Source organism: Mesoplodon mirus (assembly GCF_964341445.2).
Source record: "Mesoplodon mirus genome assembly, chromosome: 5".
Taxonomy (NCBI): Eukaryota; Metazoa; Chordata; class Mammalia; order Artiodactyla; family Ziphiidae; genus Mesoplodon; species Mesoplodon mirus.
In genome coordinates, this window is record NC_138980.1 from 149626962 (window position 1) to 149646886 (window position 19925).

General features: G+C 35.1%; 1 protein-coding gene across 6 annotated transcripts in view; it reads right to left on the reverse strand.

Moving 5' to 3' along the window:
• The window catches only part of FBXO4 (F-box protein 4), a 379144-nt gene that overhangs the window by 351418 nt on the left and 7801 nt on the right, over positions 1–19925 (reverse strand). For 3 of the 6 annotated variants that reach the window (XM_082622366.1, XM_082622367.1, XM_082622368.1), the window contains exons 4-5: positions 19670–19745; positions 19384–19559 (exon numbers count right to left, since the gene is read on the reverse strand). In XM_082622366.1, coding sequence (XP_082478492.1) covers positions 19384–19559; positions 19670–19745 — 252 coding nt within the window. Of the gene's footprint in view, positions 1–14452; positions 14775–15174; positions 15351–19383; positions 19560–19669; positions 19746–19925 lie in introns of those variants that run through there. The other 3 variants (XR_014294162.1, XM_082622365.1, XM_082622369.1) reach the window with 3 other exon arrangements.

A 19925-nucleotide genomic window follows, 5' to 3' on the forward strand; every position in this document is an offset into this window, starting at 1 on the left:
AGCAACGACAAAATTCAACATTCATTTATGATAAAAACTCTCCAGCAGGTGGGAATAGAGGGAACATACCTCAACATAATAAATGCCATAGATGACAAATCCACAGCTAACGTCATACTCAATGGGGAAAGCTGAAAGTATTCCCTCTAAGATCAGGCACAAGAGAAGAATGCCCAGTCTCACAACTTTTATTCAACACAGTATTGGAAGTCCTAGACACAGCAATCAGACAAGAAAAAGAAATAAAAGGAATCCAAATTGGAAAGGAAGAAGTAAAACTGTCATTGTGTGCAGATGACATAATACAACAGATAGAAAATCCTAAAGACACTACCAAAAAACTACTAGAGCTCATCAATGAATTCAGTAAATTGCAGAATGCAAAATTAACACACAGAAATCTGTTATATATCTATACACTAACAACAAACTATCAGAAAGAGAAATTAAGGAAACAATCCCATTCATCATCACATCAAAAAGAATAAAACACTTAGGAATAAACCTACCTAAGGAGGTAAAAGACTTATAGTCAAAAACCTATAAGATGCTGATAAAAGAAATCAAAGATGACACAAACAGATAGAAAGATATACTGTGTTCTTGGATTGGAAGAATTAATATTGTTAAAATGACCATACTACCCAAGGCAATATACAGATTCAATGCAATTCCTATCAAAATACCAATGGCATTTTTCACAAAACTAAAACAAATAATTTTTAAATTTGTATGGAAACACAAAAGACCCCAAATAGCCAAAACAATCTTGAGAAAGAAGAATGGAGCTGGAGGAATCACGCTCCCTGACTATATTATGAAGCTTCAGACTATATTATGAAGCTACAGTAATCAAAGCAGCATGGTATGGGTGCAAAAACAAACACATAGGTCAATGGAACAGAACAGCCAGCCCAGAAGTAAACCCACACACCTATGGTCAATTAATCTATGACAAAGGGGGCAAGAATATACAATGGAGAAAAGACAGTCTCTTCAGTAAGCGGTGCTGGGAAAACTGGACAGCTACATGTAAAAGAATGAAATTAGAACGTTCTCTAATGCCGTATACAAAAATAAACTCAGGACTTCCCTGGTGGTGCAGTGGTTAAGAATCCACCTGCCAATGCGGGGGACATGGGTTCAATTCCTGGTCCAGGAAGATCCCACATGCCGCGGAGCAACTAAGCCCGTGTGCCACAACTACTGAGCCTGCGCTCTAGAACCTGTGAGCCACAACCACTGAGCATGCGTGAGACAACTACTGAAGTCACGCACCTAGAGACCATGCTCCACAACAAGAGAAGCCACCACAATGAGAATCCCACACACTGCAATCAAGAGTGGTCCCCAGTCGCTACAACAAGAGAAAGCCCGCACGCAGCAACAAAGACCCAACACAGCCAAAAATAAGTTAAAAAGTAATAATAATAAAATAAAATAACTCAACATGGACCAAAGACCTAAATGTAAGACCAGAAACCATAAAACTTCTAGAGGAAAACACAGGCAAACACTCTTTGATATACATTGTAGCAATATTTTTGGATCTGTCTCCTAAAGCAAAGGATAAAATCAAAAATAAACACATGGGGCTAAATTAAACTTAAAAGCTTTTGCACAGAAAAGGAAACCATAAACAAAATGAAAAGACAAGCTACTAAATGGGAGAAAATATTTGCAAATGATATGACTGATAAGGCATTGATATCCAACATATATAAACAGCTCATATAACTCAACATCCAAAAAAACAAACAACCCAATTAAAAAATGGGCAGAAAAACTGAATAGACATTTTTCCAAAGAGGAAATGCAGATGGCCAATAGGCACATGGAAAGAAGCTCAGTGTTGCTAATCCTTAGGGAAATGCAAATCAAAACCACAATGAGATATCATCTCTTCACCTGTGAAAATGGCTATCATCAAAAAGAACATAAACAACAAACATTGGCAAGGATGTGGAGAAAAGTGAAGCCTCATACAATGTTGGTAGGAACGTAAATTGGTGCAGCCACTGTGGAAAACAGTATGGAGGTTTCTCAAAAGACTAAAAATAGAACTACCATATGACCCAGCAATTCCACTCCTGAGTATATATCAAAAAAACCCTCAAAAACACTTATTTGAAAAGATGCATACATCCCAATATTCATAGCAGCATTATATACAATTGCCAAGATATGGAAGCAAACTAAGTGTCCATCAACAGATGAATGGATAAAGAAGATGTGGTATATATATACAATGGAATACTACTCAGTCATAAAAAAAGAATGAGGGCTTCCCTGGTGGCACAGTGGTTGAGAATCTGCCTGCTAATGCAGGGGACAGGGGTTCGAGCCCTGGTCTGGGAGGATCCCACATGCCACGGAGCAACTAGGCCCATGAGCCACAACTACTGAGCCTGCGCATCTGGAGCCTGTGCTCCACAACAAGAGAGGCCACGATAGTGAGAGGTCCACGCACCACGATGAAGAGTGGCCCCCGTTTGCCACAACTAGAGATAGCCCTCACACAGAAACAAAGACCCAACACAGCAAAAATAAATAAATAAATTAATAAACTCCTACCCCCAACTTCTTTAAAAAAAAAATGAAATTTTGCCATTTGCACCAATGTGGATGGACTTGGAGGGTATTATGCTAAGTGAAATAAGACAGAAAGACAAATACTGTATGTTATCACTTATATGTGGAATCTAAAAAGACAACAAACTAGTGAATATAACAAAAAAGAAGCAGACTGGCAGATAAAGAGAACAAACTACTGGTTACCATTGGGGAGAGGGAAGGGAGAGGGGCAAAATAGGGGTAGGGGGATTAAGAGGTACAAACTACTATGTATAAAATAAGCCACAAGGACATGTTGAACACCACAGGTAATACAGTCAATATTTTATAATAACTATAGATGGAGTATGCCCTTTAAAAATTGTGAAGCACTATATTGTACACCTATAACATATAATATTGTACATCAACTATACTACAATAAATCATTTTTTAAAAAGAAATATAATAAATATATAATACATAGTAAATATTACTTAAAATAATATGTAATAATCATATCAATCAATAAAAATGGACTTAACTGACCTATTAAATAAAAAAACATTTTCTAATTGGCTCATGTAGCAAAACCCAACTGCTAAACAAATCCAACTGTTAAATAAACAGACTCACTTAAAACAAAGTGACTCAGAAAAGCTGGACCAGGTAAATACAAGTAAATAAAAAATCCTGATATTCCATAAGGGAGACTTTAGGGTTAAAAGTATTACTTAAGACAAAGAGTTTACTAGATAATACTGAAGGATCCAATTCACAGTAAAGAAAAAGTGGCTATGAATATATTTTCACCAAATAATGAGGTAACTTCCTTAATAAAGCAAGCAGAAATAAACAGAATACAGTAATAACAGGTGACTTCAATACTTCACTCTCTCTCAAAAAAGATCAAAAGAACAAAAAAATTAAGTAAAGATATATACAACCCAAATAACGTAATCAATAAAGTAGCTCTTACTAACACCTATCAAAAAGAACATACCTACTCAAATGTACATGACACATTCAGTAAATCTGACCATCTATGAGGTCATCACAAAACCTCTGTAAGTTTCACAAAGTAAAATTAATACCATATTCTCTGATTATAAAACAACAATTAGAAATTAATTAAAACAGAAAAAAAGACTCTTCAATGAAAATTTTTAAACTTTCTATTAAACAGTTCTTTGGAAAAGAAAATAAAAAAATTCAGAATTTCTAAAGAATCATGATATAAAAACACCACATTAAAGAATCTATGGAATACAATAAAAGCAGTGATAAAAATAATCAAATTCCTAAGAAAGAAAGTAGAAGAGAGAAGGGAAAAATAACAGCAGACATTAATGAGGTATAAAAGAGAAGAGCAAAGCACAAAATAAATCAAAACTCTAGTTCTTGAAAAGTAAGTAATAATATAGACAAAGGAGACAGCACACAAATACAAAATAAGAAATGATCAAGAGGAATTAATCACTGAAACAGGATTTATTTAAAAATCATAAGTAGTTTCCAAATATCTATGCAAATAAACTGGAAAACCTAGATGCAATAAATAATTTCTTAGGAAAAATTGGTCCCTACAGAGATAGATTAAGCAATTCCACAGAACAGAGAAAGTCATCAAAGAACTATCCTGTAATGAAGGAATCAGAACCAGATGTTTTCAGAGAATAAATTCTACCAAAATTTTAAAAACCACATGTTCCCAATATTACCTAAATTGTTTCAGAGAATGGAAAAAAGAAGAAAAACTTTATAATCATTTTTATGAAGCAAGTGTAACACTAATACCTCAACCTGATAAAGATATCACACTTTCTGAGCTTCCCTGGTGGTGCAGTGGTTGAGAGTCCGCCTGCCGATGCAGGGGACACGGGTCCGTGCCCCAGTCTGGGAAGATCCCACATGCCACGGAGTGGCTGGGCCTGTGAGCCATGGCCATTGAGCCTGCGTGTCCGGAGCCTGTGCTCCGCAATGGGAGAGGCCACAACAGTGAGGGGCCCACATACCGCAAAAAAAAAAAAAAAAAAAAGATATCACACTTTCAAAAATTTTTATGAATTCACGTACATCCATACTAAAATGCTTTAAGCAAATATTAGCAAAAGTTTTTAACACTACACGAAAATAATACAATATGAGGCAAGAGAGATTTATCCCAGAAGTGTCAGAATGGTTCAGTATTAATCTAACATATTTCACCCTATTAAAAATTTAAGGAGAAATACCATGATTAACACCATAGGTGTTAGAAAGACCTCTGATGAAATATGTCACCCATCCCTCATTTTAAAAAAGCGCTTAGTAAGACAGTATTTAATGCAAACTTCCTTAACATGATTACTAAACCATCACTCCTAAAGCCAATATGTTACATAGTGGGAAAACTCTGACTAGAGGCATTTCCACCAGGATGAGGAAGAAGGCAAGAAAGGAGGTTCACTGTCTCACTACTCTTTAACATACTACAGGTATTAGCAAAGCAAAATCACATAGAAGATTAAACACTGTAAAATAAGAAGTAAATACTCCCTATTTGCAGATGATGCCTTTATATCTAGAAAATCAAAGGAATCAAAAAAACTAAATCAAACCATAAAGTAGGATGTAAATTTAATACACAGAAATCAATAACTTTCACATATACAAATAATGACTAGAATATAGAACGTTAAGGGAAAACTCCATTTATAATAGGAACAATAAAGATAAAATTCTTAAAAATAAACAACAAAAAATGTGCAAAATATATGTATATAAGGAAAACTTGAAAACACTTCTGTTGTGAATAAATGGAAGCACATGCATTGTCTTGGGTGGGACGACTCAACACCTATGTAATTTCTCTCCAAGTTATTATATATATGTGTAATATATTTATGCATAGGTATACATAGCATTTCCAATAAAAAATACAAAGTTTTAAATAAGTTGATATTATAGGTCATATTGAAAAATAAATATTTAAGAATATATTAGAAAACCTTTCAAAAGAGGAATGATGGAGGGCAAGCTCTATCAGATATTCAAAAATGTTAAAACCCCTCTATAAGTGTAACAGTGTGGCATTAGAACAGGAACACAGAAACAGACAGAAAAGCAAGGCTAAACTAGATTACATGAACAAATTTAGTGTCTAATAAGATGGTATCTCAAAACACTGGGGGAATATGGTCACTTTTAATAAATTACAGTTGACCCTTGAACAACACAGATTGGAACTGTATGGATCCACTTATATGCAGATTTCTTTTTTCAAAAGTATTTACTACTACTACATGGAAGTGGATCGTGGATACTGGAGGAATAGTGTATACAGAGAGCTGACTATAAGTAATACACAGATTTTTGACTGCATGGATGGTCAGCACCCCATCCCCCATGTTGTTCAAGGGTCAACTGTATGATGAAACAATCAAATATTCATTTGGAGAAAGACAAAATTGAATTTACACTTCACAATATACCTGAATACACTCCAAATGGATCCAAGATTTATGTGTGATATATGAAACCACACAAGTATATACAAGTAGAAACATGGGTAAATTCCCTTATAACCTGGGTGTTGGTAAAGAATTTCTAACTTTTACCAAAATATATATATAACAAAAGAAAATGTTAATAAATTAGACTACATTTTTTAAAAGCCTTGCACATCCAAAATACAGTAAGTAAAGTCAGAAGACAAATGATAAACAGGGGAAAAAAATACTTCCAATATACATCATAGACATAGACTTCTCTCCCTGATACACCCAGCCCTTTAAATTTTGAGGTGAAAAAAGAACAATTTGATATAAAAGTGGGCAAAAGGCATGAACAGAAAGCTCAAAGGAGAAAAAATTCAAATGGTTCTAATAATGTTCATAAAAATAACCTCAAAAAATCAGGCTGAAATAATACTAGTCCATACAATGTAGCAAATGATTTATTACCAGTTACTACTTTCTATTTCATTTAGTAAATTATTAGTCTAGATTTCTAACTTAATAGTATATTATTTTAAAAAGAAGCGGACTCACAGATACAGAGAACAAACTAGGGTTACCAATGGGGAGAGGAAAGGGGGGAGGAGCATAATAGGGGTAGCAGCTTAAGAGGGGATTAAGAGATACAAACTATTAGGTTTAAAATAGAAATTTTAGTTAAAATAGAAATTTGGCAAAGGAATACTTAATTTATTTAAAACTTTTAAGAACCCTTTGAGGTAGGTACTACTATTATTATTATTATTATTATTATTATTATTATTTTCGGTACGCGGGCCTCTCACTGCTGTGGCCTCTCCCATTGCAGAGCACAGGCTCTGGACGCGCAGGCCCAGCGGCCATGGCTCACGGGCACAGCCTCTCCGCGGCATGTGGGATCCTCCCGGACCGGGGCACGAACCCGTGTCCCCTGCATCGGCAGGCGGACTCTCAACCACTGCGCCACCAGGGAAGCCCGGTACTACTATTATTTATCTTCATTTTAAATTAGGGAAACTCAGGCACATAGAAGATAAGAATCTTGCCCAAGATCATAAAATAATAAAGTTAAGATTTGAACCCAGACCAATCTGGTTTTAGGGTCTTTGCACATAATAACTTAGTTATGCTACTTCTAACAACTTCTTATATAGATGTGTAGAAAGAATAAGCAGCTAGACATTTTTAAATACAGGAAATTTAATTTGATGAGACTGGTAGCAAGAATCAGATCTCGTATGTTATGCAAATTTGCTTAGTACTTATTCCAAGGACCAAAGAATATGAAGGTAAACACAACCCCATCAAAAAAGAAAAAAAACAGTAAAAAGTCATCATACTATATAGTAAAAATGAAATAATGATGAAAATCATGAGGAAAATGAGACTATGTGAGAGCTTTTCACAATATATAATAATAATAATTCAGATAATGGGTGTAGAGATAATGTTAAAAATGTTTTAACAAATGAACATTGTAATATAGGAGATCATAGATGATAAGGTGTTTAAAAGACAGTGTAAAAAACACTAAAAGTTTTGTTTTCAGATAGAATGTAGGTCACAAAAGATTGTTATTGCAGCAAGAAAACACAGGATAAAATGAAAATTATACTTTAAGCCAGCAAAGAGTAGAAGATACAAAGAAATCTAAATAAATTAAATTCCAAAGAGAATCAGGCTATTTTAGTGATCAAAGAGCTACACTGTTTTTATGGGACCAATTGCCTATTCTGGGTATCTGTGGATGGAATAGTAGCTCTGTCATAGGAAGAGAGATTATGCTGGGATGAGAAAAATACCACTGAAGCTTTTAATTACAAAATGACTGACACAACATATTGTAAATGAAAGAACTCCAAATGTGAAAACAAGTTGTTGAGCCCACCAATTCTCCCCCACAGGAATTTTGGCGAGAGACAAAGAGGGAAGAAAAATGTCTCACATTTTTGTTCAGTGCTTAGGTTTCAGGACCCTGCTGGAATTACATCTAGAGATGAACTGAAACTGACTATATAGGCAACCCAACCCCTTTCCAGATGATAATATAATAAGATCAGCTCCTTGGTGGCAGCATAACGTATTGGGGATTGGCAAAAAGGAAACAAGAGATACGATCTGATTTGTAAAAGAGGTAAGTTAAATAAAGATATGGTCCAGCTCCAAGTCAACCTAGCTGACTGATGAAAAAAGAAAGGATGGCTGAACTTGTCTGAAAAACAAAAGACAAAATAAAAAGTATTATCTACTTCACAATCTACTATTCTCTTAAGGAAAAATTCCCTGTGTATAATTTTTAAAAACAGGAGACATATAGAGAAATAGGAAAAATATGGCCCCAAATCAAGAGAAAATATAGTCAATAGAGGTATGGTATGCTCACAAATGTCCTAAGTTGAAATTAGTTAAAAATGATTATTAAAAAGTATTTAGGGGCTTCCCTGGTGGCGCAGTGGTTGAGAGTCCACCTGCCGATGCAGGGGACACGGGTTCGTGCCCCAGTCCGGGAAGATCCCACATGCCGTGGAGCGGCTGTGCCCGTGAGCCATGGCCGCTGAGCCTGCGCGTCCGGAGCCTGTGCTCTGCAGCGGGAGAGGCCGCAACGGTGAGAGGCCCACGTACCAAAAAAAAAAAAAAAAAATTAAATATGTTAAAGAATGTAGTGGAAAAGACAGAATGAATGATGAGATAGTTTTAGCAGAAAAAGGGAAGCTCTAAAAAAGTGAAAATTTTAGAACTAAAAAATATGATTAAATTTTAAAAAAATGAATGGATATAATAAGAAGCTAGACAGAATAGAAAAAAATCGCAAGCTGCATGGTGTGGCCAAAAAATAAATAATATTTTGTGGGACAAAATATCAAATGATCTAATGTATGTGTAAATGGGAGTTCCAGAAGCTGTGGAGAGAAAGAACTGGACAGCAGAAATATTTAAATATATTGGCTAAAGATGTTCCAAAACTGATGGCATATGGTCAGCCAGAGATCCAAGAGTTTCAGTTCTTTAGTTTAGTTCAAAACTAAGAAATCACTCCCAGACACATCAAACTGTTGAAAATTAAAAATAAAAAAAAAATTAAAGCAGCCAGGGAAGTATAACACATTCAATTCAGGGAACAAAAATAGCTGACTCTCGTCAAAAACAGTGGAAACCAAAGGTAATGGAATTATATCTTTAAAGTGCTGAAAGAAAAAAGTCAACCCAAGATTCTATTTCCAGATGGATATTATAATTCCTAGAGCAACTACTAAAAAATAATAAAGTGATATAGCTAAAATGTCAAAATGCTTTTTGGCCCAACAACTTCCTACTGGAATAATTCTTCTGCAGAGAACGTAATATTAATACAAAAAAGGCAGCTACCTGATACCGCTGAATAGTGAAGAGAAGCAGGCAAATTTTGGTGGAGAGTATATACTCTGGGAAGTTCAACAGAGTAATTTCCCACTTTTTTTTTTTAACTTGTAGATTGCAGGTAGGCATTGGTATACATTGTAGCATGGGGAACTGGTAGAATAATCACAGACTTTCTGGCATGGGGAATGAGAGTACTGACAGGGGGCAATTGCAGCCATTAGAGAGAAAAGCAGGAGTCTTAGAAAAGAAAAATCTAGGACGGGAATCCCCAAATTCTGTCTGTATCTTTGAATCTTGAGCACAAAACCAACTCAACCTGCTCACTTAAAAAAAAAAGATAGGGGGCTTCCCTGGTGGTGCAGTGGTTGAGAGTCTGCCTGCTAATGCAGGGGACACGGGTTCGAGCCCTGGTCTGGGAGGATCCCACATGCCGCAGAGCAACTAGGCCTGTGAGCCACAACTACTGAGCCTGCGTGTCTGGAGCCTGTGCTCCGCAACAAGAGAGGCCGCGATAGTGAGAGGCCTGCGCACCGTGATGAAGAGTGGCCCCCACTTGCCACAACTAGAGAAAGCCCTCGTGCAGAAACGAAGACCCAACACAGCCAAAAATAAATAAATAAATTTAAAAAAAAAAAGATATGAACTGAGAGTGGAGCTATTGCCCACGGGGCAGAGTTTGTAATTTATGTCTAAACATGTTAACTGATTAAACGAAAGAAACATCATCCATTGGAGAAAAATAGCAGAATCCAGAGTCTCCACAACTTAGCATTTATATTTTTCAGGATACAATACAAAATTCTGCAACATAACAAAGAAAAATGAGAATGACACTCATTCCCTTCATAAAAGAAAATCAACTGAAATCAACTCTTTCTGATTTCGGAATTAGCAGACAAGGATTTTAAAGCAGCCATTACAACCATTCTCAGTGATACAAAGGAACATATGCTCTCAATGAAACAAAGGAAATCTGAGAAGAAAAATAAAATTTGGGGAAAAAAAAGGAAATTTTAGAACACAATATCTAACTGAAAAATTCACGGGATTTATTTAACAAGAGAATTGAGATGAAAGAGGAAAGAGTTTGAGAACTTGAACATTAAATCAGTTGAAACTATCCAAACTGAAAAACAGAGAAAAAAAGACTGAAAATATGAGCAAAGCCTCAGAGACAGGTTAAATAACAACACATTTAATGGTGTTACACAATGGAGACCTAAGAGGGATGAAAAGAGGAAAGAATGGGGAAGAAAACATATTTGAAGAAATAGTGACCCCAAATTTCCCAAACTTGGTGGATGACATGAATTTATATTTTCAATATGCTCATTAACCCCCAAGTTGGATAAATATAAAGACAACCATACCTAGGCATACTATGGTGAAAGTGCTGAAAACCAAGACAAAAAGTAAACTTGAAAACAGGGAGAAAATTACATTCAAGGGAATGAAGATGCAATTAGAGAATGACTTCTTATCAGAAATTAGAGGCCAGAAGAGAACAAAAGAACATCTTGAAATGGCTGAGAGAATAAAATTGTCAACCCATGATTTTATATACAGGCATACCTCAGAAATACTGCAGATTTGGTTACAGACCACTACGATAAAGCAAATACTGCAATAAAGTGAGTCACACAAATTTTTTGGTTTCCAAGTATATAAAAAAGTTATATTTAGGGCTTCCCTGGTGGCGCAGTGGTTGAGAATCTGCCTGCCAATGCAGGGGACGTGGGTTCGAGCCCTGGTCTGGGAAGATCCCACATGCCGTGGAGCAACTAGGCCCGTGAGCCACAACTACTGAGCCTGCACGTCTGGAGCTTGTGCTCCACAACAAGAGAGGCCACGACAGTGAGAGGCCTGTGCACCGCGATGAAGAGTGGCCCTTGCTCACCGCAAGTAGAGAAAGCCCTCGCACAGAAATGAAGAACCAACACAGCCAAAAATAAATAAATAAAAATTTTAAAAAAATTATATTTACAGTATACTGTAGTCTATTAAGTGTGCAACACCATTATGTCTAAAAATACAATATCTTAATTAAATAAATACCTTAATTTTAATTTATTGTAAAGATACAATAAATATCTTAATTAAAAAATACCTAACTGCTAAAAAATGGTAATCATCATCTGAGCCTTCAGCAAGTCATAGTAGTAACATCAAAGATCACTGATCACAGATCACCATAACAATTATAATACTAATTAAAAAGCTTGAAATATTCCAAGAATTATCAAAATCTGACACAGAGACATGAAGTGAGCAAATGTTGCTGGAAAAATGGCACTGACAGAGATGCTCAGTGCAGGGATGCCACAAACCTTCCATTTGTAAAATATGCGTATCTGTGGAATACAATAAAGCAAAGTACAATAAAACAAGGTATGCTTACATCTTGAAAATAATAAAAAAATACTTTCATTATTTTAAAAAATTTTTTCTTCTTTTAATTTCTTTATAATATATATGACTGTTTCATCAAAAACTGTAACACTGTCTTCTGGGATTTATAACATAGGTAAGTGTAATACATTCAATAGGTGTTAGCAAAAAAGAGTGGTGAGGAGAATAATAGGGCATAAAGTTACATTTTGACATATTACACATATTGGTACAATATTAACTATAAGAAAACTTTGGAAGCTGTATATGTTGTAATCACTAGAGCAACCTCTAAAAAATGCAAAGAGAAAAGCTACTAGAAAAATTTTAATCAATTTCTAAAAAAAAAAAAAATAATTCAAAATAGAACAGAAGGAATACAGAAGCAACATTGGTGAAGAAGGGATAAATGAAAAAGCAAATAATAAAACAGTAGATCTGAACCCAATCATATCAATAATCACATTAAATGTAAATAATCTAAACATTCTAATTAAAATGTAGGTATTGCCAGAATGGAAAAGGAAAAGGCAAGATTTACTATATTCTATCTATAGGAGATACACTTAAAATATAAAAACAAATTTAGGTTGTATGTAAATGGATGGAAAAGATATACCATGAGAACAATATTTTTTAAAAGCTGGATTGATTATATTAATACTAGAAAATGGATTTCAAGACAATGAGTATTATTGGCAAAAAGGACATTTCATAATGATAAAAAGGCCAAATCGTCAGGAAGATAAAGTCATATATGTGTGTGCATTTAAAAACAGCATCAAAATACATGAAGCAAATATTGGCAGAATTAAAAGGAAAAATAGGAAATCACAGTTGAAGATTTTAATGCCTTTCTATTAGTAATTGATAAAACAACTATACAAAAATCAATATAGCCATGTAAAAATATCTGGACACTGTCAACTACCTTGACCTAATAGATAGGTACCAAATATTACACCAAAAAACTATAATATAAACTCTTTTCAAGTGCATGTGGTACACTCACCAGAATAGACCATAAGCTGGGCCATAAAGCAAGTCTCAATAAATTTAAAAAGACTGAAATTTTACAGAGTATGTTCTCTGATAAAAAGATAATTGAATTAGATGTCAATAAATTATCTAGGAAATAGAGATTAAACAACACTAAAACAATACTACTAAATAATCACTGGATTGAAAAAGTAATCACATGGGATTAGAAAATATTTTAACTGAATGATAATAAATATACAATATAAAAAAACATGTGGATGCAGCTAAAGAGGGCTTGAGGAAAATCTATAGCTTTTCCTTTTTTTTTTTTTTTAAGAAATAGAATCAATGACCTAAGTTTGTACCTTAATAATCTAAAAAAGGGAAGATGAAATTAAATTTTTTTTACATTTAAAAAGCAGAAAAATAGAGATTAGAGCATAAGTCAATGAAACAGAATATAGAATAAATCAATAAAACCTAAAGCTGGTTCTTGAGAATAATAAAATCAATAAAACTCTAGCCAGACTGATCATGAAGAAAAAAGACATAAATTACCAACATCAGGAATGAATGAGGTAACATAACTACATATAATTAAAAAAAGGGGAGAGTAGATCTACTTTTGGCATAACAGCATGAAGAGTTCCATGTAATGGCTCCCTAGAGAAACTGGAGAAAATTAATTTTTCAAAATCATTAAAAAATAAAATAAAATAAAGACAAAAATGGACTACAAAAAAAATCATTAAAATCTCTGTAAATGGTCCTAAGAGCATACAGCAAATGAAGAAACATTTATTCAAATATATATATATACTAAAACTCAGTAAGAACAGTAAGAGTCTGTGGGATTTGAACCAAGACCCGCTCCCCTCCTTCCCTCCTCCAGCTCAGAAAAAAGAAACTCCATTCTAGACTGGGGCAGCCGAGGAAACAGCACTCTCTCTCCAAGTCAGAGGGCAACCTTCCTAGGAGGAGCAGGATGTCAGCATTTCTCACTCTGCCCCCAACTATACAAGTGCTGAAGCTAAGTTCTGGATAAGTACACCCAAGATGTGAGAGCTCCTTTCTTTGAAACGGCACCTGCTCGCAGGATGGACGCTGTATCTTGGGTGCAGCACCACTAAGAATATTATGCTTTTTAAATTATAATTTAAAAATTCTTCAATTCCAATGAGATAGGAGGACTGTAATGTTTCCTCTGCAAAGTGCAAGCAATTAGTGAATAGGAGGTCATATGATCATGAGCGTCTCTGGAATATTTTCTCTATGAGTAAGGAATAAAATTTGGCTTTAGCACCTCATGAGCTTTCAAAGTTATTTGAAAATAGCAAGAATTTCCAGTTATTTTCACTGAGTTAGTAGTGAATATGATATAAAGTTAATTCCTACTGTTTCAGAAAAGAAACAGAAGTTGTATGGCCATAATAGTAAATGAAATTCCAGTGAATATTCAGTTTTAAATAGTTCATTTATTAAAAATAGATAGAAACTTCTTTTCTGATAACCAGTTAAGGACCTTTGAAAAGAACCTATTGAAAGCTTAGTAAATTTGCTATTACCCGCTATGGCAATCTTTGAAATGAAAAGAAGAGAAACCACAAAGAATGAGAGAGGCACAAACTTGTTTTTCCAGAATTTAATATTAAAAAAAAATATATATATATATATGTATATATAAGTTATTTAAAGATATTAAAAGGTTCATTTTGGGGCCAAATGCTAGCACTGAAACTTTTTTCTTGTAATTGATTTAAGGTAAAAAGTAAAAATTATATTAAAAAATAGAGTAGCTACAGCTGTCCAATATAAACCCTACCTGCAAAAAGGCAGGGCAGAATGAGCTGACTTGAGCAAATATCCACATCACGACCTTAGTAACAAGTTCCAAATGCTTTCAGTTCCCAAGGTCTAAAAGGAGGATCATCTTGCATGCTTAGATTCTACTTCTTCAAGAATCCACTGAATGCCATTCAAAAAACCAGTTAAAGTTTCAGCCTCTGTATCCTGGACCTATGAGCAAATGAAAGAGATTACTGTCAATAAGAAACTGAGTGAAAAATCTTATAATTAAGTGGGACATTTTCCCGGACACTCAAAAAAGAACAGGACTAAAAAGATCCCAATAGACTTTGGGTGAGTCACTCAAGTTTGGTCTTCTAGAGAGCTCAGATTAAAAAATATCATCTTCTCTTCTGTCTTATAATTACTACCAATATGAGGTTTATTATCTATCTCAGAGGTCAGCTTTGATACCAAATATCTCCCACCAATTAAGCTACTAAAACTGACTCTTAGAATGTTATTTTATTTAAGAGAATGAGTAGAAAAGAATTTTAAAAATAAAAATCAATTAGAAAGTAGAGTGAAAAATAAAATGAGATTTTTCTCACCAGAGAAAATAGGACCTTACCATCCATGGGTGGCTTAGATGATTCAGACGCAGCTCATGGGCCAAATAAAAACAGGGCATTCTTTTTACATTAGCTTGAGAAATACAAGATAAAACCAGCATTGGTCTTCCTGCAGATCCAAAAGCTGGATCTGTCATTGCCATAATACGAGAAAATTCATCTTGCCATTCATGTCCTAAGGAATGTAGTCAAAACCCTTAATTTGCATTACTTGTAATGACTTAAAAAATAATAAAACAAAATTAAAAACTAACAAAACAAGAGAAGCAAAAAATTACCAGGATGCAAACATAACAAACTGCCTCTATTGCTGTGTTCATTTACTGATCTTTTGTAAAACTACATTAATCAGCCTTGCAAGGACAGGAATTTAGGTGAAATCAGAGAGAACAAAAACAGTACCACTCAGATGTCTCTATGGTTTAAAAGCAAAAATACCTTGATATAGATATTTTCCTCTCACAAATTCTGTAGCTGTCACTACCCTTTCTTTCAAAGGTCGTAGTTTCCAAAACTTAAACATATAATTGAGTCTAGCTTTTTTATCCAAACTGAAAATCTCTGCCTTTCACTGGAGTGTAAATCACTGACATTTTGTGGTAGGCAGAATTCTAAAATGACCCCAATGACTCATACCCCAGTATAATCCCTTCTCCTCTGAGTGTGGGAGGAATCTGTTAATACAGTGGGATTATCACTGACATGATTAGGCTATACTATAAGACACAGCTGACTTCAAGAAAGGGAGATTAAACTCAGTGAGCCTAACCTAATCAGGTGACCCCTTAAAACAGATGAGATTCTTCCTAGTGAGAGAGACTCTCCATTGCTGGATCTGAAGACAGAGGGAGTCACATGATAAGGAATGACGATGGCCTGTGAAGCTGAGAGCTGCCCCAAGCTGACAGCCAGCAAGGAAACAGGGACCTCAGCCATACAACAGTAAGGAGCTGAATTCAGCCAATAACTGAGCGAGCTAGAAAGCAGATTTTTCCCTAGAGCCTCCAGAAAGGGATGTAACCCACCTGACACCCTAATTTCAGCCTCTGAGACCTAGGCTGAGAACCCAGCCATGCCGTGCTCAAGACTTCAGACATAGAGAACTCTGAGCTAATAAACAGATGCTGTTTTAAGCCACTAGGTTGGCAGTAATTTGTTATATAATAGAAAAAAACCATTTAATGTAATTATCAACACAGTACATTTAAATCTATCATATACCTCTTGAATTCTGACTTGTTCCATCTATTCTTTGTTCCTTTTCCTGCCTTCTTTTGAACTGACTTTTTTAATGATTCTATTTTATCTTTACTGGCTTATTTAACTATACCTCTGTTACACTTTTTTTAGTGGTTGCTCAAGGATTTACAATGTATATTTTAAACTTATAACAGTCTACTTTTTTTTAGTTTTTAATTTATTTATTTATTTGACTGCATTGGGTCTTCCTTGCTGCACGCGGGCTTTCCCTAGTTGTGGCGAGCGGGGGCTACTCTTCGTTGCAGTGTGCAGGCTTCTTATTGCAGTGGCTTCTCTTGTTGCAGAGCACTGGCTCTAGGCACGTGGGCTTCAGTAGTTGTGGCACGTGGGCTTCAGTAGTTGTGGCACATGGGCTCTAGAGCGCAGCCTCAGTAGTTGTGGCACACGGGCTCAGCTGCTCCATGGCATGTGGGATCTTCCCGGACCATCGCTCGAACCCATGTCCCCTGCATTGACAGGTGGATTCTTAACCACTGTGCCACCAGGAAAGTCCCTAACAGTCTACTTTTAAAAAGTATTATAGGGCTTCCCTGGTGGCGCAGTGGTTGAGAGTCCGCCTGCCGATGCAGGGGACATGGGTTCGTGCCCGGTCCAGGAAGATCCCACATGCCGCGGAGCGGCTGGGCCTGTGAGCCATGGCCGCTGAGCCTGTGTGTCTGGAGCCTGTGCTCCACAACCAGAGAGGCCACAACAATGAAAAGCCCACATACTGAAAAAAAAAAAAAAAAAAAAAAGTATTATATAACTTCACATATAGAACCTTATAATACTATATTTCCATTTCTGCCTTTCCATGCTGTGTAATATTGTTACAATATATTTTATTTAAAAATATCATAAACCCATAATACATTGTTACTGTTTTTCCTTCACATAATGATAAATAAATTAAAATTAGAAAAAATATTTTATGTATAGGTATATTGTTTATATCCCAAGGTTCTTCATTTCTTTTTGTAGATGCAGTTTTCTACCTGGTATCATATTCTTCTGCCTGAAGAGCTTCCTTTAATATTTCTTGTTATACAAATCTGCTGATTGAACTTTCTCAGATTTTGTTTGTCTGAAAAAAGTCTTGATTTTGCCTTCATTTTTGAAAGATGTCTTTGCTGGATATTAGATTTTTCCCCCCTTTGAATACTATGACGATTTCCCTTCATTACCTTCTGGCTTACAGCACAATTCTGTCAGAAAGTCTCTGTCCTTATCTTTGGTCCTTTATATGTATGTTTTGTTTTGCTCTGGTTGCCTTCAAGATATTCTCTTTACCTTTGGTTTTCATCAGTTTGGCTATGATGTATCTGTATTTTTTATTTATCAGGTTTGGAGTTCTTTGTGAATCTTGGATCTGTGGTTTATTCTCTTTCAGTAATTTTGAAATAGTTTTGGTCATTATCTGTTCAGAAATTTCTTTTTCCCTGTTCTTACTCCTTTCATGTTTTGGGACTCCAATCACATATAAATTGAATCAGGGGTCAGCATACCACACTCTGAAGATCTGTTTTTATAAATAAATTTTTTTGTGAAACAGCCATGCCCATTCATTTGTAAACTGTCTATGGCTACTTTTGCACTATAATAGCAGAGGTGAGTAACTGTGAGAGACAGTATGGCTCACGTGTCTAAAATATTTACTATCTGGACCTTTAAGAAAATGCCAACCCCTGAGTTAGATCACTTAATAGGTTCCCCCAGCTCTTGAATGTTTTGTCCTCCACTCCTACTCTTTTTTCTCTTTGTGTTTTAATTTGGGTAATTTCAATTGATCTATCTTCACATTCACAAAAGGTTTCCTTTGTTAATATGTCCACTGAAGGAACTGTTCACCTGTTAACATATTTTTCATATTTAGCATTCCCATTTTACTTTTTCATAGCTTCCTTCTCTCTGCTGAATATCCCTATTTGTTCACATATATTGTCCATCTTTTCCACTAGATTCTTTAACATATTAATCATAGTTCTTTTAATATCTCTTTCTGAGAGGGCTAACATCCAGACCATCTCTGTGTCTAATTCCATTGAATGCTTTATCACTTGACAATGGGTCATTTCATTTTGATATTTTTTCGTATCTTATAATTTTTAATCTAATGCCAGATGTTTTATGTGGAAGAACAGAAGAGACTGAGGTAAAGGATTTACTTCTAGAAATGGACACGATTCTTCTGTTAGGCCATTAATGCAGTGGGATGAGTCCAGCTAGACAGCAGTTGAGCTGGATTTGGCTTTTGTTGCTATAGTTAACTTCAGTGCACCATAAACTGTAAATTCTTTCAGCAGTGGGATGCTGCTATCTTGTTCCGAGTGAGAATAATATATTGTATATTTATACCCTACCTTATTCACAGAGGATTTGAGAAAGAAATTACAGTACTGGCTTGTGGCCCAATAATATTCTATTTTCATGCTATTTATCACACTGTGAATGGCAATTATTCAGAATATATGGATAGTGTTCTTAACTAATCTACTTAATCAAAGTAAACATTCCACACATCTCTCTACTATCTGGATAATTAAAATAAAGGTAAAATTTTTCATTTACCTGCATAAATTATTTGAATAGGGCCAAAAGCAGACAAAACACCAATAACAAAAAGTGCAGAAGCATACAACAAAAAAACACTATGTAGTTATAGTATCAAACTTCGGTGTGCATCAGAATTCTGTAAACCTTGTTAAAAAAACAGATGCCCAAGACACAACCCAAATCTATGAGTCATAATCCACCAGGGTAGGAATCAGGCAGCTGCATTTTTAACAAGATCCCTCAGTGATCCTAATGCACATCAAGCTTTGGGAATCCAATATTAACAGTAATAACAGAATCACACTGATAAAATTAGCCATGATATTCTTAACAAGCTACAGTAAAGCCTAAAAACATACTTTCTTACTTGCTTTGCAAAGAAAGCACTTTTAAAAAGAAAATAAGATAATACTTACTTTTATGAGCTTCAGCATTTGCAACATAGATGAACCCATCAACAACTTCACACACCTTCTGAATTTGTGGAATTACACTGTACCGGCTTCCTTGTTGATCATCCCCTTCATTCTGTATACTGAACATCTTGTTAACTGCACTTGTATGTCCTTCTCTTGCTCTATCTCTTTCCTTTCTATAAGAAAAATGTAAATATAGAACATAAACAGACACTAAACAGACTTCACCCCCCTAAAATATTCCATTACTGATGTCTCAGATAGGTTGCCAAGTAGGTAGCCTTACCTTGTAGTTGAATATAGTATTAGGATGTTGAATTTATGTTGGTTGCTCAACTGAAAACTGACTCCTGATCCAATACCTAAAGGAGAAAATTACAGTTATCAAAACAAGTCATTAATAAAGACACCAAAAGATGAGAATGAAAAAAATTACTTGGTATAAGTAAAAAGAGTAAATGAAAAACTATGACAAGTTATATATATAGCTTTGGAATAAAATGAAATGTTTGTGTTGAAGAAAATATGCCGTATGCAATTTT